General features: G+C 48.4%; 1 protein-coding gene across 1 annotated transcript in view; it reads left to right on the top strand.

The window, feature by feature from the left end:
- Window positions 1-16,804: 16,804 nt before the first annotated feature.
- LOC141173638 (serine/threonine-protein kinase 33-like) overlaps window positions 16,805-27,007 on the top strand; it is a 43,524-nt gene continuing 33,321 nt past the window's right edge. Inside the window, exon 1 of the mRNA XM_073657939.1 lies at window positions 16,805-16,861. Within this exon, the coding sequence (XP_073514040.1) occupies window positions 16,805-16,861 (57 nt within the window). The remainder of the gene's footprint in view (window positions 16,862-27,007) is intronic.

A 27,007-nucleotide genomic window follows, 5' to 3' on the forward strand; every position in this document is an offset into this window, starting at 1 on the left:
GCCAGATCAGTCCTCTTATCACCGCCGATGAAAACCCCCCCAAATCCCCCACCCAACCTAACTAAAACCCCCTATTATACATTATATACAATATATACAGAACACAACCTACACACTCACCATCCAAGGCTCAAGATCGATGCCGGCAAACCTTCTATTCAGGAGACAGAAATACAAAACAAAAATCTAGGGTGGAAAGACATCGGCCCACCACCAGGATATAGGACTACTACCGGACTAAGGCACCCTGAAGGAAAAGCCCCTCCAGAGACGGGCCGCCCTCCGGGCACCCAGTCTTTCATACTCCAGAGAACGTACCTTCACCAGGTCACCTAGGATGTTCCTACAGACTTCATCTACATGGAGGATTTTACTCTGCGTCGAGACTAAAACTCGTGCGTTCCACGTGAAATACCTCACCACTGCGCTGACTATGAATAAAGTGTCTCGGTCCCTTCTCCCAAGGTCTCCGAACGCTCCATAGGCCCACCCGGCGTAGGACAGAGTAGCCAGCCGCGGCCAACCAATGGAAGCCCCCACCCTGTTGTACACCTCTGTATTAAAGGGACAATGAAGCAGGAAGTGCTCCATGCTTTCCAGCACGTTAGCACAAGCCTCACGGGGGCAATTCCTGTCCTCGGAGCTCCTGTACTTCAAATTGTCCCTCACATACAGCTTACCATGGAAGCAGCGCCAAGTCAAGTCCCAGTACTTCTCGGGGATCCTGGTAGAATTTAACAAACTCAACCCAACCTCCAGATCCCGACTTGGGCAGTCTTTGAGGGCCAATGGACTCTGAAAATGAGAAAGCAAGACCCTCATATCGAGGAGTTTCCTCGGGAGGGACCTCACCTCCCACATTCCCAGACCCCACCGGCGGATCATTTTCAGAACCGGGGTAACATAAGCCGGGAGATGCCCGTGTGGTGTGCGAAGATCCTTCAATCTTCCCCCTGTCTCCCATTCCTGGAAGAAAGGCTGAAACCATCCCTTGCAGGAGAATACCCACGGAGGAGCCCTCTCTTTCCAGAGGTTTGCCACGTTCACCTTCAAGAAAGTGTTCACTAGGAACACCACGGGGTTCACCATATTCAAACCCCCTAGTCTCCTCGTGCGGTAAGTGACCTCCCGCTTGACTAGGTTCAGTCTGTTCCCCCATAACATCTGGAAGAACAGACTGTAGACCCGTGTCCAGAGAGGCTCTGGCAAGACACAGACGCTGCCCAGGTAGATTAGCAAGGGGAGCAGGAAAGCTTTGCACAGGCCAACCCTTTCCCTCAGGGTCAAAGACCAACCCCTCCATTGGTCCACTCTTTGGGCGACACCTTTGATTCTGCCTTCCCAGTTTTTCGTGGGGTAATCACCCTGGCCGAATTCGATGCCCAGGACTTTGGCATGTTCTTGGGGTTCGGGGAGGGTGTCCGGAAGATCAAACCCGGGATCTCCGCCTCCCAGCCAGAGACTCTCACACTTATCCTGGCTGACCTTGGACCCGGATGCCTCCGAGTAGCGCTCCACTTCTGACATCACCGCTGCTGCCTCCTCTTGCGAAGAAACAAAGACGGTGACATCGTCCGCGTAGGCCACCACCCTCAGGATAGTCTCCGGCGCCGCCCCGCCCATCCGCACCCCCGCCAACGGTCTACAATCGATCCTTCTGAGGAAGGGATCGATCGCAAACGCGTAAAGCAAAGGGCTAAGAGGACAGCCCTGACGGACACCGGATCCTACCCCAAAAGGTCGTCCAATCCACCCATTCACCAGAGGGAAAGTCTCAGCCCCTGCATACAAGGTCTTAAGCCAGTCCACAAACCCTCCAGGCAGACCATACCTCAAAAGAGTGGACCAGAGGTACTCGTGGTTAACCCGATCAAAGGCTTTTGCCTGATCCAGGGTCAGCAAGAACCCCTTCCAGAGGCCCGCCCTGCCTTGCTCCACGGCCTCTCGGACACCTAGAACAGCACTAAAAGTGCTACGGCCAGGAACGCAACAGTGCTGAACCTCCGAAAGGAGCCGGGGTGCAAACTTCACCAGCCTGTTGAAAAGTATCTTAGCCAAAATCTTCCTGTCCACATTGAGAAGTGCTATGGGACGCCAGTTCTCAATGCGTGACGGATCCTTACCCTTTGACAAAATGATCAAAGCTGACCTCCTTAATGATCTCGGCAGAGTGCCCGAGGAGAGACACTCGTTAAACACCTGAGTCAAGAGGGGGACCAAAGAGTCCCTAAAGGTCCTAAAGAACTCGGATGTTAAGCCATCCGGACCTGGCGACTTTTTGGGCCTAAGCCCATCGATCGCCAGTCTCACTTCCTCTTCTTTGATCGCTTCTGCCAAATCGCCCAGCGAGAGGTCAGCCCCTGGCTCAGGAACAGATTCAGCCAGGAAAGCCGACATCCCGTCACGATCAAGCTCCCTCCTTCCCAAGAGGTGCGAGTAGTAGGAACTGACAACCTCCAAGATCCCTGATCTGGACCTTCTCAGGGACCCCGTACTGTCCACCAGCCCCGTCACTATCTTACTATTCACTGACATCTTACAGTTTCTGTAAGGGTCGGGCGAGCAGTACTTCCCGTAGTCCCTCTCGAAAACCAAAGATGCGTGCCTATCGTACTGACACCTCTTCAGCAAGGACTTCACTCTGGAGATCTCCTCGCGGCTACCTCCAGTCGAGACAAGATGCTCGAGTTTCCTCCTCAGGCTCTGATACAGGCGATCCCTGTTCAGGCTTCTGAGGTTCGAGAGCTGCCGGAAGAATCTCGCCACCCGATGTTTGAACATCTCCCACCACTCCGACTTAGTGTTACTTAGGCCCAGCAATGGTACCTGGCTCTGAAAGAATTCCTCAAAAGACCGTCTTACAGCTTCTTCCTCAAGGAGTGATGAATTCAGCTTCCAATAGCCTCTTCCCATCCGAGGAGTCTCTGTAACGTTGAGAGAAAACATAATCAAACAGTGATCGGAGAACTCCACCTCCACAACCGACAACGGCGAAGAGACGGCCTCCTCCTTCAAATAAAACCTATCTAGCCTAGACCTGCACTGACTACCTCTAAAAAAGGTGAATCCCGTGTCGCCCGGGTTGTGCCGGATGTGGACATCCACCAGGCGAGCCTCACTCACTATCCTGTTTAACGCGACGCAGTCATAAGCCAGCCGGTCTCCGGAACCTCCTCTATCACAGGATCTCGTGACATTGTTGAAATCCCCTCCGAAGACCACCTGCCGACTCGAAAATAAAAAAGGTTTGATCTTCAGGAAGAGACATTTGCGGTCCCACTTGGACTGGGAACCATAGATGTTAATGAGCCGAAGCTCTTGTCCCCCCATGGAGACATCTAGGATCAAGCATCTCCCCATTTCTAATTCGATCACTCGTCTGCATTCAACCGCTGCGGTCTTAAAAAGGACCGCCACCCCGCTATACGGCTCGGCCGCAAGAGACCAGTAGGAGGGCCCATGCCTCCACTCCCGCCTTGCTTTATGCAAGGTTGATATATCGGTCAACCTGGTCTCCTGCAAAAACAAAATGTCGGCGTCAAGTTGGCCGAGAAAATGAAAGGCCGTGTACCTTGCCGCATCTGACTTTATGCTGCAAACATTAATAGTTGCCAGCGTCAACGGGGTGGGTGCCGCCATCATGATTGATTGAATTAGATAGCCTTTTTCTTCCCACCACTGACAGTCCCAACCTCTTCCTCTGATAATGACGGGTTTTTAGTGCGCTTAAGACAAACAGATTCATCCATTCTCTCCTTACATACATTCTTGCCCTTGTCTAGTGGTCCTGGGTTAGTCATCCCCCCAGAGGGCTTTGTATTTGCCCCCCGAGAGGAAGACCCAGCCATCTCCTGAGCCCCAACCACCTTGTCCGCAACCTCCGGCCCCGGGTCCCCACTTCCCCCCCTCCAGAGGGAGGTCCTGGAGAGCCCCGAACCGGTTGGAGAGATCCACCAGAGGGGGGGCGGCTGAACCCTCCAATGGCGCTTGGATCATGGCCAGAGAGTCAGAGGGGTCGCACTCCAAAGAGGCAGCTCGAGACCTGGTCCCCCTCCTACCTCTGGCCGTTTTCCTGTTACCCTTTTTCTTTTTCTGTGACCACTCCCCCTCTCCCTCATCTAGACTGTCACCAGAAGAGGGTTCCTGGGAAGACGTGGCGTCCTCTCGCTCTTCCCTTTCAAGTCTCTTGACTTCCTCGCTCAATTCACTGTCTTTAGGATCCTCAGCTGCAAGTGAAGTACCTGGGTCAGAGTTTAGGGACATTACTCCCTGCCCCCTGTCCCCACGGCGCTTCTCCTGCCGCCTGATGGTGGATGGCGGCAGCTTGCTCCTCACCGGATCCCTGCCTCCCCCGCCCCTACTGGTCCCTTCACCGGCAAGATTAGTCCCGGCTTGCGCCTGTCCCACACTCGCCGCTTTCAGGACCGCATTGGCGAAGGAACGCGGACAGCGACTGAACGGGTGACCGAGGTCACCACACAAGTTACACCTAATCCTGCGACAGGCAGCAGCAAGATGACCGAGGTCCCCACACAGTGCGCATTTCTGGGTGGTACACTGCGCACTGAAGTGTGTGGGGCTACCGCACCTGTGACAAACCTTAGGCTGCCCCCGGTAGAAAATCAAGATCCTATCCCTCCCCAAAAAGGTTGAGGAGGGGATATGGGTAACAGTGTTTCCCGAAACCTTCAATCTCACCATGAAGGTCCAGGCCCCTGACCAGATACCATGGTCATCCAGATTCTTTTCGGGAATATTGGTGACCTCTCCGTATCTACTCACCCAGGTGGTAATGTCCATACAGGAAAGCGACTCGTTACTAGTCAGAACGGTCACTTTCCTGACTGAATCTTGGCGAGTTATTGCCAGGGGAAAGAGACCATGCCATTCGGGGCGACTCCGAGCCAGCTCATGGCGAGACCAGAAAAGCTCAAGGCCCTCCGGTCTCACGAAGCTGACATCGAAGTAGGAGGTCCCATAGGGATGGATCAAGGCAAAGATGTCATATGCCGCAAAGCCCATCCCCAGCAGGAGCTCAACCACCTTCGACCTATCAGGACAGGCATCCTTGCTTACCCACTGGAGACGGACCACGTTCCTACGGTTACTCCTCTGCCCCGTTGTCGGCAGAGACCAGACAGTCTCTGCCCCTCTATCTCGGAAGGCTGAAAGACCATGTCTCTCTATCCAGAAAGACAGATCAACCTCCCTCCCCTCTACAGTGATGGAGCTCTCCCCTCTCCTCAGGGCGTCCAGGAGCTGCTGTTGCAAGTCACCATCCCCAGGGCCACCAGACGAGGGCGCACTACTACCCCCAGCACTGACAGCTTCTGAATAGCTTTGGGCTGAAGCCCCCGCCAATGCTGGGGGGGCAGCGGGACCAGCACCTACTTCCCCCCCACCAACACCAGTGCTGCTCCCACCATTCACTCCAGTACTATTCACACCATTCGCAGGACCATTACTCCCATCGTTCACTCCACTACTACTCACACCATTCGCAGGACCATTACTCCCACCATTCATTACACCACTACCCCCAACATTTGCTACACCACAACTCCCACCATTCCCACAACTCCCAGCATTCATTCCACCACTACCCCCACCATTTGCTACATCATCATTCACTGCACCACTACCCCCACCATTTGCTGCATCATCATTCACTGTACCACTAATTCCACCATTCCTACTACTCTCATCATCTGCTCCACCATTACTCTCACCATCTGCTCCACCATTACTCCCATCATTCACTACACCACTATTTCTATTCTCTTTACTTGTCACCCCATTACCTCTGCTGTTCTCTGCACCTTCCACAGTCACCTCCATTCCTTCCTCCCTTGTGTCTGGTGTCTCTGCACTCACACCTGCTGGGCCGGGGGAGGGGAGCACTTCCAGAGACTCCTTTCCCTGCAGCACCACACCCGTTTCCCTTTGGTTGCTGCTAGCTTTCTGCAGGTCGTCTGCTGGAGCGCCCCGCCCCCCTACTGCAGCATTTTGGTCCTTGTTCTGGCCAGACTGTTTTCTCGGCACCTCTGCCCGCCCTGCACCCACAGACTTTGGGGTCTTAGTGTCCTTTTTGGGCGCTGGGGCACACTGCCCCCCTGTCGCAGCAGTGTGCCCAGTGTTCTTTGCTGATGTGTTTTTCACATCCTTCCCTGCCCCCCCAGCCCCGGTGATAACCGGCTTAGCCGCAGAGGGCAGGGTGGGAAACTCCACAGAACTCCCTATGTCCGGCGCTGTGAGTACCTCCACAGCCTCGCCCCCTGCACTGTTCCCCGCACAGATGGCAGCATCGCCGGACGTCCGCCTCCTCTCCCCACCTTGCCTCTGCCTCGAGCCCACTGCAGAGCCCGTGCCTTTAGGTTTGGTGGGGTTTAAACAGAAGGTGGCAGGTGCAACATCAGACATTGGTACATACTTATAACTCACCACCTCCTGTGCAGCTCCTCCGGTCTTCTTCTTCTTCCTCTTCCCTGTCTCCTCCACTGGTTTGTCCTCACCGAAGGAAAACCGCGTCAGGTCCACTGGAGACTCCAGCAGTCGGATCTCCCTCAGCAGTCCTCCTTCCTCCTCCTCCCCCGACACTCCAGCCTCTGCTGTGGGAGTCCTCTGCCCTGCAGGGAGACCACTTGAGCTCCGGCTCTGCCCCTCACTGGCTCCAGCAACTGAGACTCCAGTCACCTCTTCATCCTCCTCCTCCTCTTCACTAAGGACGCCGGCTGGCGGTTCTCCTGAGGTGTTTAACCCCTTCATTTCTGAGAACCGCCGCTGGTTCTTAAACCTCTCCAGGAAGGGACCTGCGCTTTTCTCAATCCCCTCCCGGAGGAGCACTAACCTGACCACCTCGTCTCTGAGGGCTTTAACACTCTGGGAGGTCGCGGGTCTCTCCTTGTTGGACGCCCGGGTGTTCAGGACCCGGGCCTCCCTCAGCTCCTCTTTCAGCTGGGTTAGTGCTTTGCCGGCGTCCTCGTACTCTCGCAACGTGGCGACCACTCGGGAGTCGAAGGAACTTGTGGACTCGCTGGAGCTCATCTCCCCCCAGGATCTTGCTGGGCTCTTGTTCCTGGGGCCTGGGGTGCCCCGGTCTCCCTCTCTGGGCTGGCGGTGAACAGTCTCGGGGTTGGAGCAGGTGGATGTATTCTTCCTCACCCTTCCCGATCTCCTCACTCCCTCCTGGGCCGGTTGTTGAGGCTCCTTCTCCCCCGCCGGCATAGACCGGGGGATAGGAGGCTGGGAAGCCATGCCGGCCTCCCAGTAAGCCTGCCTCTCCCTGGGGAGAAGAGAGGCAGACGACAACCCTCCTCCTGGAAGTGCTTGAGCTCCACAGACAGCTGCTACTCTCAGCACCACTCCTCCTGTTCTGTATATATGCACTGCACAGTACCACTCCTCCTGTATATATACACTGCACAGTACCACTCCTCCTGTCCTGTATATATACACTGCACAGTACCACTCCTCCTGTCCTGTATATATACACACTGCACAGTACCACTCCTCCTGTCCTGTATATATACACTGCACAGTACCACTCCTCCTGTCCTGTATATATACACTGCACAGTACCACTCCTCCTGTCCTGTATATATACACTGCACAGTACCACTCCTCCTGTCCTGTATATATACACTGCACAGTACCACTCCTCCTGTCCTGTATATATACACTGCGCAGTACCACTCCTCCTGTCCTGTATATATACACTGCACAGTACCACTCCTCCTGTATATATACACTGCACAGTACCACTCCTCCTGTATATATACACTGCACAGTACCACTCCTCCTGTATATATACACTGCACAGTACCACTCCTCCTCTCCTGTATATATACACTGCACAGTACCACTCCTCCTGTATATATACACTGCACAGTACCACTCCTCCTGCCCTATATATATACACTGCACAGTACCACTCCTCCTGTCCTGTATATATACACTGCACAATACCACTCCTCCTGTATATATACACTGCACAGTACCACTCCTCCTGTATATATACACTGCACAGTACCACTCCTCCTGTCCTGTATATATACACTGCACAGTACAGCTCCTCCTGTATATATACACTGCACAGTACCACTCCTCCTGTATATATACACTGCACAGTACCACTCCTCCTGCCCTATATATATACACTGCACAGTACCACTCCTCCTGTCCTGTATATATACACTGCACAATACCACTCCTCCTGTATATATACACTGCACAGTACCACTCCTCCTGTATATATACACTGCACAGTACCACTCCTCCTGTCCTGTATATATACACTGCACAGTACAGCTCCTCCTGTATATATACACTGCACAGTACCACTCCTCCTGTATATATACACTACACAGTACCACTCCTCCTGTCCTGTATATATATACTGCACAGTACCACTCCTCCTGTATATATACACTGCACAGTACCACTCCTCCTGTCCTGTATATATACACTGCACAGTACCACGTCTCCTGTCCTGTATATATACACTGCACAGTACCACTCCTCCTGTATATATACACTGCACAGTACAGCTCCTCCTGTATATATACACTGCACAGTACCACTCCTCCTGTATATATACACTGCACAGTACCACTCCTCCTGTATATATACACTGCACAGTACCACTCCTCCTGTCCTGTATATATACACTGCACAGTACAGCTCCTCCTGTATATATACACTGCACAGTACAGCTCCTCCTGTATATATACACTGCACAGTACCACTCCTCCTGTATATATACACTGCACAGTACCACTCCTCCTGTATATATACACTGCACAGTACCGCTCCTCCTGTATATATACACTGCACAGTACCGCTCCTCCTGTCCTGTATATATACACTGCACAGTACCACTCCTCCTGTCCTGTATATATACACTGCACAGTACCACTCCTCCTGTATATATACACTGCACAGTACCACTCCTCCTGTCCTGTATATATACACTGTACAGTACCACTCCTCCTGTATATATACACTGCACAGTACCACTCCTCCTGTATATATACACTGCACAGTACCACTCCTCCTGTATATATACACTGCACAGTACCTCTTCTCCTGTCCTGTATATATACACTGCACAGTACCACTCCTCCTGTCCTGTATATATACACTGCACAGTACCACTCCTCCTGTCCTGTATATATACACTGCACAGTACCACTCCTCCTGTCCTGTATATATACACTGCACAGTACCACTCCTCCTGTATATATACACTGCACAGTACCACTCCTCCTGTCCTGTATATATACACTGCACAGTACCACTCCTCCTGTCCTGTATATACAGTGCACAGTACCACTCCTCCTGTCCTGTATATATACACTGCACAGTACCACTCCTCCTGTCCTGTATATATACAGTGCACAGTACCACTCCTCCTGTCCTGTATATATACACTGCACAGTACCACTCCTCCTGTATATATACACTGCACAGTACCACTCCTCCTGTATATATACACTGCACAGTACCACTCCTCCTGTCCTGTATATATACACTGCACAGTACCACTCCTCCTGTCCTGTATATATACACTGCACAGTACCACTCCTCCTGTCCTGTATATATGCCAGATATTTGTAAAATAACAAAATCCTACCGGAGGAACCATTACAGAACTTTTCCCCTTTAAATGTTTCCCATAATCTGTAAAAATCCAGTGAGAAACAACTGAAATCTTTTTGGGTGGAAAAGGAAAAATTCTTTAAACTCCCTGGTAATTTCGTGGAGTCTTTTTGGAGGTCACTTGGGGTCGTTGTCACTGAAAGGTGAAATTCCTCCTCAACTTCAGCTTTTTAGCGGAGGCCAGAAGCTTCTCCTCTCTTCTTCTTCTTCACACAGGTATTTATTTGCTCCATCCGTTTTTGTGTGCTGTCTGATGAGAAGTGTGAACAGCGTCATATTGTCTAGCAAGATTTTTCCCTGGTATTTAATTGCTCCATCCGTTTTTGTGTGTTTTTTTTTTTTTCTTCCCCTGTCCCTATTTTAGTGTTCAAAGCTTTCTATTTCACTGTTTTACGACCCCTTTGTTTAACATTGAGTGTTGATTACCCTGCATAGCATTGCCAGCTCCGGACTTTTGCTAATTGACTAATTACTCAGTATGACCAACTGGTACTGGACTCTAGCAGACATTTGATTTCATATATATTCAGCTCTGGCTCGGGATAGCACGCGTGCTGGGTCGCGCGTGCAATAGATTTGAAGTGCAATAGTTAAAACTGCAGTTATACATGGCAGTAGGGCAGGAGACAGGTAAGGTGCATAAGATATTCATACAAACATGCTTCTCGGTCACTCATACTGCATTATGCATTAGTCTTATCAATCTGCATTTTATTTGTTTTCACTTCTGCTTTCTCACAACTCGCCCGCCCTTTAACAGATTCTGTGCACTCACTCTATATCCCTTCTCCCCTCTCCCATGTATAACTCTGAGGCTCTACTGACATTCCTCACCCACTGCAAACCATCCTCTACCTCCTTACAGCACTCAAAACATTCGTACAAATCATTGCACCACCTGCTCTATCTCTTCTTTCTCCTTTTACTAGTCGCAGGCGACATCTCCCCCAACCCTGGGCCCCCCTCCACTAGCGTACACCACTCTCCTCCAGCTGCATATAGAAACCCTGCTAATCTTATTAACGTTCAGTGCATGCCCTCTCCTATCGATTTCCATTGTGCTCTCTGGAACGCACGGTCTGTGTGTAACAAACTAACTTACATCCATGATTTTTTCCTCTCTAATTCCCTTAACCTTCTTGCTATCACTGAAACCTGGATTCAGCAGCCAGACACCACCGCTGCTGCTGCTCTCTCGTTTGGTGGGCTGAAATTTTCACATACCACCAGACCTGGCAACAGACAGGGTGGAGGTGTTGGTCTGCTCCTTTCCTCACAATGTGCTTTCCGGGTCATCCCCCCGGTTCCCTCACTTATGTTTCCTTCCTTTGAAGTCCACACCATCGGACTCTTTAAACCCTTCTCCCTGCGAGTGGCAGTTGTGTATCGCCCTCCAGGCTCCTCCCGTCAGTTCCTGGATCACCTTGCCATCTGGCTTCCTCACTTTCTATCCTGTGACATCCCCACCATCATCAGGGGAGACTTTAACATCCCCATCGATGATCCCCTCTCCCAATCTGCCTCTCATCTACTCTCTCTAACCTCCTCATTCAGCCTCTCACAGTTTACTAATTCTCCTACGCATGAAGACGGGAATACTCAGGACCTGGTATTCTCACGACTCTGCTCTCCGCATGACTTTACTAACTCCCCTCTCCCGCTCTCGGACCACAACCTTCTTTCCTTCTCTGTCAAGAACTGTCTCCTCACCCGGGACACCCCCACTTACCACACTTATAGGAATACACGTACCATTAATACCCAGCAGCTTATGGACAATCTCCGCACATCTTTAGCCCCCATCTCCTCCCTCTCCTGTCCAGACTTAGCATTGTCAGACTACTATAATACCCTGCAGAGCGCCCTAGATGAAGCAGCACCTTCTACACGAGAAAGACCCGACACAGACAACGGCAGCCCTGGTACACAATGCAAACACGCTTTCTTCACCGTTGCTCAAGGTGCTGAGCGTCAGTGGAGAAAATCTCTTTTAGCAGAAGACTTCATTCACTATAAATTCATGCTCAAAACCTATAACTTTGCCCTTCATCTGGCCAAACAATCCTACTTCACCACCCTCATCAAGTCAATGTCCAACAATCCAAAACGACTTTTCGAAACCTTAAACTCCCTCCTGAGCCCTAAAGCGCAGGCCCCCATCACCAACCTCAGCGGGGAGGATCTGGCCACTTATTTCCTAGAAAAAATCAACCACATCCATCAGGACATTTCAGTCCAATCTCCTCAGAGCCTGGATCCCCTTCCCTGCCGCACTTTAAGCTCACTAGCCATCTTTGAGCCTGTCACAGAAGAAGAAGTTACCCAGCTCCTCGCTTCTTCTCGGCCTTCAACCTGCATCAGTGACCCCATTCCTTGACATCTCCTGCAGTCCCTCTCACCGGTGGTCACCACTCACCTGACTAAAATATTTGACCTCTCTCTTTCTTCAGGTATCTTTCCCTCCTCATTTAAACATGCCATCATAACCCCTTTACTTAAAAAGCCATCCCTGGACCAGAAATGCGCTGCTAACTACAGACCGGTCTCTAATCTGCCATTCATCTCTAAACTCCTGGAACGCCTGGTCCATTCCCGTCTAATCCGCTATCTCTCAGATAACGCTCTTCTTCTCTTCTTGACTCTTTACAATCTGGTTTCTGCTCTTTACATTCTACTGAAACTGCCCTCACTAAAGTCTCTAATGATCTACTAACAGCTAAATCCAAAGGTCACTGCTCCCTGCTGATCTCCTGGATCTCTCTGCAGCATTCGACACTGTGGATCACCAGCTCCTCCTCACTATGCTCCGCTCTATCGGCCTCAAGTACACCGCTCTCTCCTGGTTCTCCTCCTACCTCTCTGACCGCTCCTTCACTGTATCCTTTGCTGGCTCCTCTTCCTCTCCTTGTCCCCTTATTATCGGGGTCCCGCAGGGCTCAGTTCTGGGCCCCCTCCTCTTCTCTCTATACACTGCACCTATTGGACAAACAATCTGCAGATTTGGGTTTCAATACAAAATACCAAGGATTGTTTGTCTGCTGTGTCTAGCATCATGTCCTCCCTCTATTTTAAACTGAATCTCTCCAAAACTGAACTTCTTGTGTTTCCCCCCTCTACTAACCCAACTCTACCTAACATCGAAATTACCTTAGAGGGTTCAACCATAACTCCCAGCAGCACGCCCGCTGCCTTGGGGTCATATTCGACACTAACCTTTCCTTTACTCCCTATATCCGATCACTCACTCGCTCCTGTCACCTGCATCTTAAAAACATCTCCAGAATCCGATCTTTTCTCACCTTTGAAACTGCTAAAACTCTTACTGTCGCTCTTATTCACTCTCGTCTGGACTACTGCAACTCTCTCCTGATCGGTCTCCCTCTTACCAAAATTTCCCCTCTCCAATCTGTCCTGAATGCGGCAGTCAGGGTCGTATTTCTGTCCAGCTGCTTCACCGATGCCTCCACCTTGTGCCAGTCGTTACACTGGTTACCCATTCGCTACAGGGTCCAATATAAACTCATTGCTCTCACCAAAAAAGCTCTCCACTGTTCTGCACTGCCTTATATCTCCTCTCTCATCTCTGTCTATCGTCTTACACGTGCCCTCCGTTCCACAAATGACCTAAGGCTAACATCCGCCATAATCCGAACCTCGCACCTCCATCTCCAAGTCTTCTCTCGTGCTGCACCAGTTCTCTGGAATGCTCTACCCCAGGCGATCCGACTGATCCCTAGCCCCGATGTCTTCAAGCGCACTTTAAAAACCCATCTCTTTAAACAAGCCGACCACCTCAACTACTCAGTAACCTAACTTTCCCCTGTTCCCTCCTAAATATTATTCAGAATCTGCTCCCTCCTCTTCCTCGGTCTCCGCACGCTCCATGCACACGATAACTGCACTCGATACTTGAGTATTGCACTTATACATACAGGCTGATGACCGTATAATACAGCTTTATATGATAATCCCAACTTATTATAATTGCCAGACCTGAAATAACAAGCACCTTCCACCTATTGTGTCCCCCCATTTCCTTGTAGAATGTAAGCAGCGAGCAGCCGGACCCTCGCTCCTAATGTAACTGTTTAAACTGTCTCACCTTGTATTGAATTTATTGTCTGTACATGTCCCCGCTTAATTGTAAAGTGCTGCGGAATATGTTGGCGCTATAGAAATAAAAATTATTATTATTAATTATTATTCTGATGTAGAATTGTCTGATATTTGGAAATGTTCAGAACTCACTCACTCCCCCTTGACTGAAGCCACCATTCCAGCTGCTGAAAAACAGCCCCAAAGCACAATGCTGACTCCACCATACCTCACTGTGGGGATGGTGATCTTCTGGTAATGACCGGTGTCGTCTTTGTACCTATTGGAATTATGGTCACAAAGTTCCCCATCGGTCTCATCAGTCAGAACACATTTCCTGCATCTGGCCGGTGTGAAGGAGGTTTAGTAACACGTAGCCAGGCTTGGATGTTCTTTGTATGTAAAGGCTTCAGTCTTTCAGAATCCGGACATATGAGAAATACGGGAGCTTGTAGTCACATGCAGGACTCAACCAGGACTGGCCAGAAGTTTCTGCAGCTCCTCTAATGTTACTGTCAGCCTCTTGGCCGCCTCCCGCACCAATTTTCTTTTCTTTCCATCAATTTTTGAGGGACATCCAGTTTTCTGTAATGTCGCTGTTTTTATGCATTTGAGCCCTTTCTTGTGATGTATTCACAGTGTCCACGGAAGAGCTAATGCCTTGAACATTTTTTTGTACCTTATTCTGACTGATAACTTTCCACAATGAGATCCTTTGCCGTGTTGACAGCTTTTTATGGACCAGAAAATGTCAGGAAAATCCTCCTAGAACAGCGACACTTTCTTTGGGATTAATCAGAATCACTGTAAATGACGGTGGCCGAGCGTGGACTACTATATTGTTGGTGGAACCAGAGTTGCGGCCAATTCTAGAGTGTCCCAGTTTTCTACACAAAAGCCTCAGGCTGCATGTTCCTCGTTCTACTGTGAGAACCTGCGTGGCCTAAACCTGCTCCCGTGGCTGCAGAGTCTCCAGACTTCTCTCCATCCAGCACATTGGGGACTTCATTGGTCGGTGATCACACCGGAGCTGCCTGCAGCATCTCCGGACTTGTCCTTGTCTCCATCCATCACATCGGGGAGGTCATTGGTCGGTGGTCACACAGTAGCTGCCGGCAGCGTCTCCAGACTTCTCTCCATCGAGCACATCAAGGACGTCATTGGTCGGTGGTTACACAGGAGCTGCCGGCAGAGTCTCCGTTCTTCTCTCCATCCAGCACATCAAGGACGTCATTGGTCGGTGATTACACAGGAGCTGCCGGCAGCGTCTCCGTTCTTCTCTCCATCCAGCACATCAAGGACGTCATTGGTCGGTGATTACACTGGAGCTGTCGGCAGTGTCTCCGGACTTGTCTCCATCCAGCACATCAGGGACGTCATTGGTCGGTGATTACACAGGAGCTGCCGGCAGGATCTCCAGACTTGTCTCCATCGAGCACATTGGGGACGTCACTGGTCGGTGATTACACAGGAGCTGCCGGCAGCGTCTCCGGACTTGTCTCCAACAAGCACATCAGTCTCGTCATTGATCGGTGATCACACAGGAGTTGCCGGCAGCGTCTCCGGACTTGTCTCCATCGAGCACATCGGGTACGTCATTGGTCGGTGATTACACAGGAGCTGCTGGCAGCGTCTCCGGACTTGTCTCCATCCAGCACATCGGGTACGTCATTGGTCGGTGATTACACAGGAGCTGCCGGCTGCATCTCCAAACTTGTCTCCATCGAGCACATCGAGAACATCATTGGTCAGTGATTACACAGGAGCTGCCAGCAGCATCTCCAGACTTGTCTCCATCCAGCACATCAGGGACGTCATTGGTCGGTGATTACACAGGAGCTGCCGGCAGGATCTCCAGACTTGTCTCCATCGAGCACATTGGGGACGTCACTGGTCGGTGATTACACAGGAGCTGCCGGCAGCGTCTCCGGACTTGTCTCCATTGAGCACATCGGGGACGTCACTGGTCGGTGATTACACAGGAGCTGTCGGCAGTGTCTCCGGACTTCTCTCCATCGGGCACATCGGGGACGTCATTGGTCGGTGATTACACAGGAGCTGCCGGCAGCGTCTCCAGACTTGTCTCCATCGAGACAGCAGCAGATCCTGATGATTTGTACAATCAGCGGCAGAACCTTCCTTGGACGACCATTAATGACCTCAGTGATAGCAGCCGAGGCCGGAGGTGCCGTGATTTCTGCACGAGGCTCACGCTCCAGACGATCCATCTTCATGTACAGGTCAGTGCAGTCCATCACGCACCCCTCCTTTTTGGTGTGGTGATATTAGTGTTGAGGAGTGTGTGGTTCCTTACCCTCGGGGGATTTGCCCTAGCCCCGTTCTCTTCACGGTATGAGCGGCATTACAATTTTCAGAATTATCATCTTTTTTACCAGTTGAAGTAAATTATTCTTGGGAGATGAATCCGTGAACTGAAGCTAAATGGACCATTATAATGCAGATACGTACAAAATGGAGGCGCAGCGCGGGGGTGAGCGCAGTAAATATATAGCAGCACCTGCCAAAAGACGACGGGAGACCCTGAAAATAACCTGCTCAACAGGGGAGAGGTCGCAGGAGGATTGCTGCAATGTATCAGTAAAGTGCGTACCTGCCAATCAGCGGAGGGGCTGGAGTCGTGGTCCCTGCAGGGACTGTCCTGATTGTAGCATGGACCCTCTTTCCTCACCGGGGGATATCTGCACGCTCCTTTTGCCGCCAGCAGCTTTGTCTTTTTTACTCATATTGTTATTCAGTTTCTGGGCCGGTAAATCTCACAATGTGGATCCGAGGGAACAATGATTTAATCTTCACATTAATATCATTTTCCACTTTTATGGGATGAATTAAATAAAGTTTAATGCGCGAAACGCGACTTGTTTTATGGAGCACCGTTCAAATAAACATCGAGATTTATCGGTGACGTCTCCTCCAATAATATCTGCAGATTGTCGGCGGAAACAAATCCCTCGCTTGTTTGTTTGCCGTTTTGATTGTAAATTGAGGAGGAATATAAAAGATGGATTGCTAGAAGCGAAATTGTGCGCGAGAAATGGCGAAAGAACATCTGCTAGCCGAAAAAAGTGCAATCAGCGCGAAAAGCTGGAACGTGAGGGTTTGCTGCCACCTAGTGCCCAATGGAAGAAATGCGACACAACTTCAGTGTAAGGCACAGGTCACACTGCTGCGACTTCTGCAAAGTTCTGCAATTTACAAAGTGTGCCCAATGTGCAATGTCATGCGCTGCTTAGATACAAGGCAGCTGCGTCCTGGTGACGATACCACCTGCTGCTAACAAATTAAAGCTGCACTCTGTGATGCTGTAGCATGCAAACATGGATTATATGAAATTAGAATTGCATTACTGCTATAGAAAATAAGTTAAAATGAATATACTTAGCACATAAATTGGCCACTTCAAATGAGCACAGCAGCCACGACAAGGCGACCTTCTTTGCTGGGAACCTAACATGTACTTACAATTATATGGGTAGGTAAGAAGAAGCTGGTCAGTGGAGTGCTCGGTCAGAGGGCGTGTGTACAAATGTCAAAGACTGACCGTCAAATGTATGCAAACATGTCCGAATGTTGGGATAAATGTGTCTAATGGAGGCGACGATGGCACAAATGTTCCTCTATTATATTTGACGTAATCCGGCCATGTTACAAAGCGTCAGTGCCACCTCACCTGGAATATGCAGCTCAGTTCTGGGCACCAGATCATAGAAAGGAGGCGCTGGAGCTAGAAGAGGTACAAAGAGCCACAAAACTGCTACGGGGCCCGAGGATCTTAGTTATGAGGAAAGACTAAAAGAATTACATTTATTTAGTCTTGAGAAGAGATGAATAAAGGGCAACACGATTACCTTGTACAAGTACAGAAATGATCCTTACAAAAACTATGGTCAAAAGCTGCTTCTTGTAAAACCCCTCAAAAGACAAAGGCGCGCTCCCTGCCCCCCGGATGTGCTGAGGATCAGGAGCCGCTCTAAGCCGTCTTCTTCTTCCATCATTCTGGTGCAGGTTGATCTCAGTTTTCCTTTAGATGTTTTTGGTAAAGTCTAATCCGGCCTTTCCATTTTCCGGGTGATTAATGTTTTGCACCTTGGGGTGACCCCTCGGTATTTGCCTTCATGACGTCTTCTCTTTATGGTGGACTTAGATACTGAGACCCCGACTTCCCGGAGAGTCTTCACTTGGGGGGATGATGTGAAGGGTTTTTCTTCACCATGGGAAGGATCGTGTGACCTTCCACCACTGGTGTCTTCCCGGGGACGTCCAGGCCTTTCTGAGTTCCCAGCTCACCAGGGAGCTCTCCATTTTTTTTTTTTTGCAGAATGTACAAACTGTTGATTTCACTGCTCCTAAGATCTCTTCTCTCTCTGATGGATTTCTTCTTTTTTTTCAGCCTAATGATGGTCGGTTTCTCCTCCAGTGAGAGCGCCTTTGTCCACATGTTTCACATTCACAAGCAACAGCTTCCAAATGCAAATGCCGCACCTGGAATCAGCTCCAGACCTTTTACCTGCTTCATTGATGATGGATTTATGAGGGAAAAGCCCATTAACAAGCTTCTGAGATAATTGTCCAATTACCTTTGGTCCTTTTAATAAGAGGCAGCTACATATTAAAGATCTATAATTGCTAAACCCTTCCCTCAATCAGGATGCGACTCCTTCAGATTAAAGTTCATAGTCTGCACTATAAACCCAGATTGATGATAGAACTGGATCTGGAATATGTTTTGGTAAACGGCTAAAATGCCAAAACTTTTGTCACTGTCCAAATATTTCTGGACCTAACTGTATATATGTATGTGTTTGGGAGAGAAAGAAAAAGCAATGTACTGGAATATACGTTGGCGTGCATGCAGCACGTAGGCCTATGTTCACACTGGCCACTAAACAGGCAAAACCCAAGACAAAAACAAAATGAGCAAATACCCTGCAGTAAATAAATAAATAGCAACAGTGCATGGAAATATCATAGGGTACTAACATATTTTTGATAAAAAAAAAACAACTTAAAAGCCATCCCACCACTTCATGGTGACCCTATTCGGGACGGTCCTAACCTCTAGTATTAAAACCTTATCATGCATCTAATGATGTATGTGTGAATAAGGACCGAGCAGGACGAGGCTCCGATTAATGGACGCCCAGCAGTGAAGAGCTTTTCAAACATAATGTCCAGCTCAAAAAAGGGCGTGACCTCCCTTTTCTTAGAGCTGGACATTATGTCACCGTGACGTAGTGGGATGACTTTTATATATATATATATATATATATATATATATATATATATATATATATATATATATATATATATATATATTTTTTTATTATTATTTTTTTTAAATGTTTACCAAGTACCCCATATTATTTTCATGCTTTGTTGCTATTTATTTATTTACTGCAGGGCATTTGCTCATTTTGTTTTTGTCGTGTGTGTGCGAGTATATATAATTTCAATGAGTATTTTATAGGGGGCTATGGAGACATCCTATTGTGCATGGGGGACTGTGGGGGTATCTTCATTCTTCATTTGAGGGCCATGAGGAAATATACTGTTGTAGCACCATATTGTATGGTGGGGACTATGGGGAAAATCATACTGTGTGATGGGGATTGTGGTGGGTCATACTCTATACTTCCCAACTGTCCCGGATCCAGTGGGTCTGTCCTGCTGTTGTGGGAGGTCCCGAATTCTGCTTACTCTGTTGAACATCTCCTCTCTGGCGTCATCATTGCTCCGTAGCTCCAATCCTCGGGGGCAGGGCTCACATCTCTCACACTTACATTTGTTAACAATGAAACTAATTTAAACAATAAAACAGTAACTAATGTAAACAATTTTCTTCTTTCCTTGAGCTCTGGTCTCCGAGGGATTGAAACCCCCAAAACTTTCATCATTGTAGGCAGTAGCAAAAGCTATGAGCCACAGGCTGCAATGACAGGTGTGGGAGAATGTTCTCTACTTTCTTGTGTATCCTATTTTCCTCATTTACAGGCAGATTATAATGGTATATACCATAGAGATGCATCTGTATGTAGTAGTGCATTTCTATGTCCCTGTATTCTAAAGGGAAAATAAAAGTCAGATTTTTTTTTCTTCCTATAAAATAACTAAAAAATAATGAAAAAACTATTACAATTATGACATTTTTATTGCAGTTTAAGAAAAAAAAAAATAATCACAAAACGGCAAATAACAGACATATTTGTGTTACTGTATTCGTAACGAGCCGCACAACACAGCAATCAGATTATTTACTGTGTTTTGTAAATGGTGTAAAAATAAAACTTACGGTATTTTTTTTTCCCCCTCTATTAAACCCATAAAAAAATCTAATAAAAATATGACACTGAGGCCATGTTCACACATAAAATTTGCATTTAAAAATATAACAGCGTTATTACACACGTTTCCACGTAGAAGCTTATAAAGAAAAATATGGTACAATTACCAGAGCAGATTGTTATTGTATAGTTTTGTGCGGACACCTGCAGAAAAAAACGTAGCATTTATGCTACATGTGAACACGGTCTTCACGCGAGATGCCATATAGTGAATGTTACATAAAAATGAGAAAGTTCTGGCTGCTACAACTATAAATAAATAAACAAAAAATAAATCCACAGGTCGCAGATGTCCCAGATACAGCGGGACAGTCCCAGATTTGAGTCTACGCCCTGCAGTTTCAGTTGTCTGCTGAATCTCACTCACTGCCACCGCTCCTCTGACAACTAGTGATGGACCTACTCCTGGATGTTTGGATTTGGCTGAACATCTATTAAAACTTTGGGTTTGGGTACCAGAACAGTACCCGAACCTGGACCACATTCATATGAATGGGGGGGGGGAGCCCGAACACCCGTTGTTTCCCACTTTGTCATCTGCGTGACAGCACATGCAACATGGGCTTTGATCAGCGCTAAGATCGGTATCGTCGGTCAGAGCACTGTGGGCTCACGCTGTCAGATGTCAGCACGATCCCGCAGCTGTCAATGTTGACTGTGACCGGTGGTAAAAAGCTTACCGTGGGGGCACAAGCGTCGGCTGATGAAAGTACTACTACTCCCATCAGCCTATGCCTGCTGTCACTGATAACAGAGAGCGCAGGCGCAGCTGATGGGAGTAGTCATCAGACAGTGCCTGTGCCCCAAGTAATTTAAAAAAGTTAAAATAAATAAATACGGATTGAAATAAAAATAAAAAAACACAGTTTCTCACCTAACACCTAATCCCTGAAGCCGTTCTCCCCTGTAAAAAAATAATATAAAAAAACACCATAATAATCAACCTAACGCCTAATCCCCAAAGCTCATGTCACCTGTAAAAGAGAAATAATAATAAACCACCATAATACTCACCTATCTGCCATAATCCATACTGTCCCACGACAATCGAATCACTTGCAACAGCTGTGACTGTTCTACACAGCAGCCGGCTACACGCTGACAGGAGCATAATCGCTCCAGCAGTATATAGTGCTGAGCTGCCGTGAGAGAGGTTACAGGAGTTCATCAGCTGATGAGCTCCGGTGACCTCACTTACTGCACCGCCTATTTATGAGAAATTTGTCATGTAACAGCAGTGCCGTAAGTGAAGTCACCGGGGCTCATTGGCTGATGAACTCCTGTGACCTCTCTCACGGCAGTTCAGCGCTAAACACCTCTTGTGTCAGTGTGTAGCCTGCTGTCGTGTAGAGCAGTCACATGGGTGACTGACTGCTGATGTGAATGCTCTACAACAGATCCAGATCGTCGTGAGACAGTATGGAATATTTCATCACGTCGGACAGGTGATGGATATTATTTTTTATTTTTGCTTTTTTTTTTACAGGGGACAATGGCTTCTGGGATCAAGTGAGTATAACTGTATTTTTTTATTTTTAAATAAATGTGTAAAACTGTGTGGACTTTTATTTCAAATAAAGGAATTTTCACATGCCATGTCTTTATTGCCAAACTTTTACTATGGGGTTAGTAATGGGGGTGTCTAGCCTCCATTACTAACCTGGTCTTCATGTCAGCTGCCAATACTAGGCTGACATGAACCCCAACCCCAGGCTACAATGCTGGGATTTGTAGTCAGCACCCGCAGTGTACATTATGTGTAAAATAAAGAATTAAATTAAAAAACAGCGTTGGCTCCCACCGATTATTCATAACCAGCAGGGGGAAAGCCACCCACTGGGGGCTGATATTAGTAGACAGGGTCCATTGGCGCAAAATTTTCCCTTGCTATTAATAACAGCTCACAGCTGTTTGATTAGCGTTTACTGGCTAGTTTACAGAGGGATTCCAGAAAAAAGTTGATGTAGGGTCCCTCTGTAAATTCTAACCAGCAAAGGCTAAAAAGATAGCTGTGGGCTGAAATTAATAGCCTAGGAAGGAGCCACTAGGCCAAAATGTTCCCTGGCTATTAATAACAGCTCACAGCTGTTTGATTAGCGTTTACTGGCTAGTTTACAGGGAGACCCCAGAAAAAATTGACGTAGGGTCCCCCTATAAATTCTAACCAGTAAAGGCTAACCAGACAGCTGTGGGCTGATATTAATAGCCAGGGAAGGGGCCATGGATACTAGCATCCTCCATGGCTACTAAAATCATGTCTCAGCCGCCCTAAAAATAGCGCATCAATAAGATACGCCAAATCTGGTGCCTAGCCACGCTCTTCTACTTGCCCTGGTGCAGTGGCAAGTGGGGTATTAGGGTTGGGGTTTATGTCAGCCTTGTATTGGCAGCTGACATCACGTAACACCTAATCCCAGAAGCCATTGTCACCCGTAAAAAAACAAAAATAAAAAACAACCATATCCCTCACCTGTTCGAAGTAATGAAATAATCCATACTCTTGTAGATTGTGAGCCCTCGCGGGCAGGGTCCTCGCTCCTCCTGTACCAGTCGTTGTCACATTGTGTTCAAGATTATTGTAATTGTTCTTGTATTATACCCCTTTTTCACATGTAAAGCGCCATGGCGCTATAATAATAAATAATAATAATAATACTGTCCCACGACAATCTCACTTGTAGAGCAGTCACATCAGCAGTCACTCATGTGACTGCTCTACATGACAGCAGGCTACACACTGACACAGGCGGTGTATAGTGCTGAGCTGCCGCAAGAGAGTTCACAGGAGTTCATCAGCTGATGAACCCCGGTGACCTCACCTACGGTACGGATGCTGTGTGAGAACTTTCTAACACAGTAGCGGTGCAGTAAGTGAGATTACCAGAGCTCATCTAATGAACTCCTGTGACCTATCTCACGTCAGCTCAGCGCTATACACTGCGGGAGTGATTACGCTCCTGTCAGTGTGTAATCGGCTGCTGGGTAGAACAGTCACATCTGCTGATGTGACAGCTCCACAAGTGATCCGATCATTGTGGGACCGTATGGATTACGGCGGATAGGTGAGTATTATGGTTTATTATTTTTTCTCTGTTACAGGTGACATGGGCTTTGGGGATTAGGCGTTAAGCGGAATATTATGGCGTTTTTTATGTGTTTTTTTTTACAGGGGACTAGGGCTTCAGGGATTTGGTGTTAGGTGAGTATAACTGTGATTTTTATTTTTATTTCAATATGTATTTATTTATTTTAACTTTTTTTTTTACTTGGAGCACAAGCTCCGGCTGATGACTACTCCCATTAGCGACGCCTGCATTCGCTGTTTTCAGTGACAGCAGGCATAGGCTGATGGGAAAAAACACACAATTTGAGCTTGGTTTAAGATGGTATACATGTAGCATATAAATGCATGTTTCACAATGGCCATGTATCAGAAAAACCTACAAGAAGCAAAATGAACATAAACCCTGCTGTAAATAAATAAAAACCAAGTGTATTTAAATAAAATAGGGCTCTTAGTAACACTGTTTTTGATCAAAAATAGTATAAAAGCTTTCCCACCCGTTCTTATTTCGATATGTATTTATTTATTTTAACATTTTTTTTATTTGGAGCACAGGCTCCAGCTGATGACTACTCCTATTAGCGGTGCCTCCTCTCGCTGTTATCAGTGACAGCAGGCATAGGCTAATGTGAGTAGTATTCTCATCAGCCGACGCCTTTGACCCGCAGTAACCTTTTTACCGCCAGTCACAGTAACAGTGACAGCTGCGGGATCACGCTGACATCTGACAGCGTGATCCCGCAACACTCTGACTGGCGGTGACAATCTTACCACTGATCAGTGCTCTTGTTTCCCACCCTGTCACGCAGATGACAGCACGGGAAACAGCCGGTGTTCAGGCTGCCGAACACCAACAGTAAAACGGACTAGGTGTTCGGTACAGATCCCGAACTTTACTGTTTGGGTTTGCCCATCTCTACTGACAACTCCTCCTGCCGGGGAAGAAAGAAATGGTAAAAGGGCGTGACTTGGGGTGCGGCTAGGTTAGGTGAATGTACTGTGGGGACATCATACTGTGTGTGTGGGGGGAATGTACTGTGGGGACATCATACTGTGTGTGGAGGGAATGTACTGTGGGGACATCATACTGTGTGTGGGGGGAGTGTACTGTGAGGACATCATACTGTGTGTGTGGGGGGAATGTATTGTGGGGACATCATACTGTGTGTGTGGGGGGAATGTACTGTGGGGACATCATACTGTGTGTGGGGAATGTACTGTGGGGACATCATACTGTGTGTGTGGGGGGAATGTATTGTGGGGACATCATACTGTGTGTGGGGAATGTACTGTGAGGACATCATACTGTGTGTGTTGGGGGAATGTACTGTGGGGACATCATACTGTGTGTGTGGAATGTACTGTGGGGACATCATACTGTGTGTGTGGAATGTACTGTGGTGACATCATACTGTGTGTGAGGGAATGTACTGTGAGGACATCATACTGTGTGTGGGGGGAATGTACTATGGGGACATCATACTGTGTGTGGGGAATGTACTGTGGGGACATCACACTGTGTGTGTGGGGGGAATGTACTGTGGGGACATCATACTGTGTGTGGAGGGAATGTACTGTGGGGACATCATACTGTGTGTGGGGGGAGTGTACTGTGAGGACATCATACTGTGTGTGTGGGGGGAATGTATTGTGGGGACATCATACTGTGTGTGTGGGGGGAATGTACTGTGGGGACATCATACTGTGTGTGGGGAATGTACTGTGGGGACATCATACTGTGTGTGTGGGGGGAATGTATTGTGGGGACATCATACTGTGTGTGGGGAATGTACTGTGAGGACATCATACTGTGTGTGTGGGGGGAATGTACTGTGGGGACATCATACTGTGTGTGTGGAATGTACTGTGGGGACATCATACTGTGTGTGTGGAATGTACTGTGGTGACATCATACTGTGTGTGAGGGAATGTACTGTGAGGACATCATACTGTGTGTGGGGGGAATGTACTGTGGGGACATCATACTGTGTGTGGGGAATGTACTGTGGGGACATCACACTGTGTGTGTGGGGGGAATGTACTGTGGGGACATCATACTGTGTGTGGAGGGAATGTACTGTGGGGACATCATACTGTGTGTGGGGGGAGTGTACTGTGAGGACATCATACTGTGTGTGTGGGGGGAATGTATTGTGGGGACATCATACTGTGTGTGTGGGGGGAATGTACTGTGGGGACATCATACTGTGTGTGGGGAATGTACTGTGGGGACATCATACTGTGTGTGTGGGGGGAATGTATTGTGGGGACATCATACTGTGTGTGGGGAATGTACTGTGAGGACATCATACTGTGTGTGTGGGGGGAATGTACTGTGGGGACATCATACTGTGTGTGTGGAATGTACTGTGGGGACATCATACTGTGTGTGTGGAATGTACTGTGGTGACATCATACTGTGTGTGAGGGAATGTACTGTGAGGACATCATACTGTGTGTGGGGGGAATGTACTGTGGGGACATCATACTGTGTGTGGGGAATGTACTGTGGGGACATCACACTGTGTGTGTGGGGGGAATGTACTGTGGGGACATCATACTGTGTGTGGAGGGAATGTACTGTGGGGACATCATACTGTGTGTGGGGGGAGTGTACTGTGAGGACATCATACTGTGTGTGTGGGGGGAATGTATTGTGGGGACATCATACTGTGTGTGTGGGGGGAATGTACTGTGGGGACATCATACTGTGTGTGGGGAATGTACTGTGGGGACATCATACTGTGTGTGTGGGGGGAATGTATTGTGGGGACATCATACTGTGTGTGGGGAATGTACTGTGAGGACATCATACTGTGTGTGTGGGGGGAATGTACTGTGGGGACATCATACTGTGTGTGTGGAATGTACTGTGGGGACATCATACTGTGTGTGTGGAATGTACTGTGGTGACATCATACTGTGTGTGAGGGAATGTACTGTGAGGACATCATACTGTGTGTGGGGGGAATGTACTGTGGGGACATCATACTGTGTGTGGGGAATGTACTGTGGGGACATCACACTGTGTGTGTGGGGGGAATGTACTGTGGGGACATCATACTGTGTGTGGAGGGAATGTACTGTGGGGACATCATACTGTGTGTGGGGGGAGTGTACTGTGAGGACATCATACTGTGTGTGTGGGGGGAATGTATTGTGGGGACATCATACTGTGTGTGTGGGGGGAATGTACTGTGGGGACATCATACTGTGTGTGGGGAATGTACTGTGGGGACATCATACTGTGTGTGTGGGGGGAATGTATTGTGGGGACATCATACTGTGTGTGGGGAATGTACTGTGAGGACATCATACTGTGTGTGTGGGGGGAATGTACTGTGGGGACATCATACTGTGTGTGTGGAATGTACTGTGGGGACATCATACTGTGTGTGTGGAATGTACTGTGGTGACATCATACTGTGTGTGAGGGAATGTACTGTGAGGACATCATACTGTGTGTGGGGGGAATGTACTGTGGGGACATCATACTGTGTGTGGGGAATGTACTGTGGGGACATCACACTGTGTGTGTGGGGGGAATGTACTGTGGGGACATCATACTGTGTGTGGAGGGAATGTACTGTGGGGACATCATACTGTGTGTGGGGGGAGTGTACTGTGAGGACATCATACTGTGTGTGTGGGGGGAATGTATTGTGGGGACATCATACTGTGTGTGTGGGGGGAATGTACTGTGGGGACATCATACTGTGTGTGGGGAATGTACTGTGGGGACATCATACTGTGTGTGTGGGGGGAATGTATTGTGGGGACATCATACTGTGTGTGGGGAATGTACTGTGAGGACATCATACTGTGTGTGTGG

Source organism: Phyllobates terribilis, unplaced genomic scaffold (assembly GCF_046119375.1).
Source record: "Phyllobates terribilis strain yellow unplaced genomic scaffold, ASM4611937v1 Scaffold_13__5_contigs__length_258822181, whole genome shotgun sequence".
NCBI classification, from domain to species: domain Eukaryota; kingdom Metazoa; phylum Chordata; class Amphibia; order Anura; family Dendrobatidae; genus Phyllobates; species Phyllobates terribilis.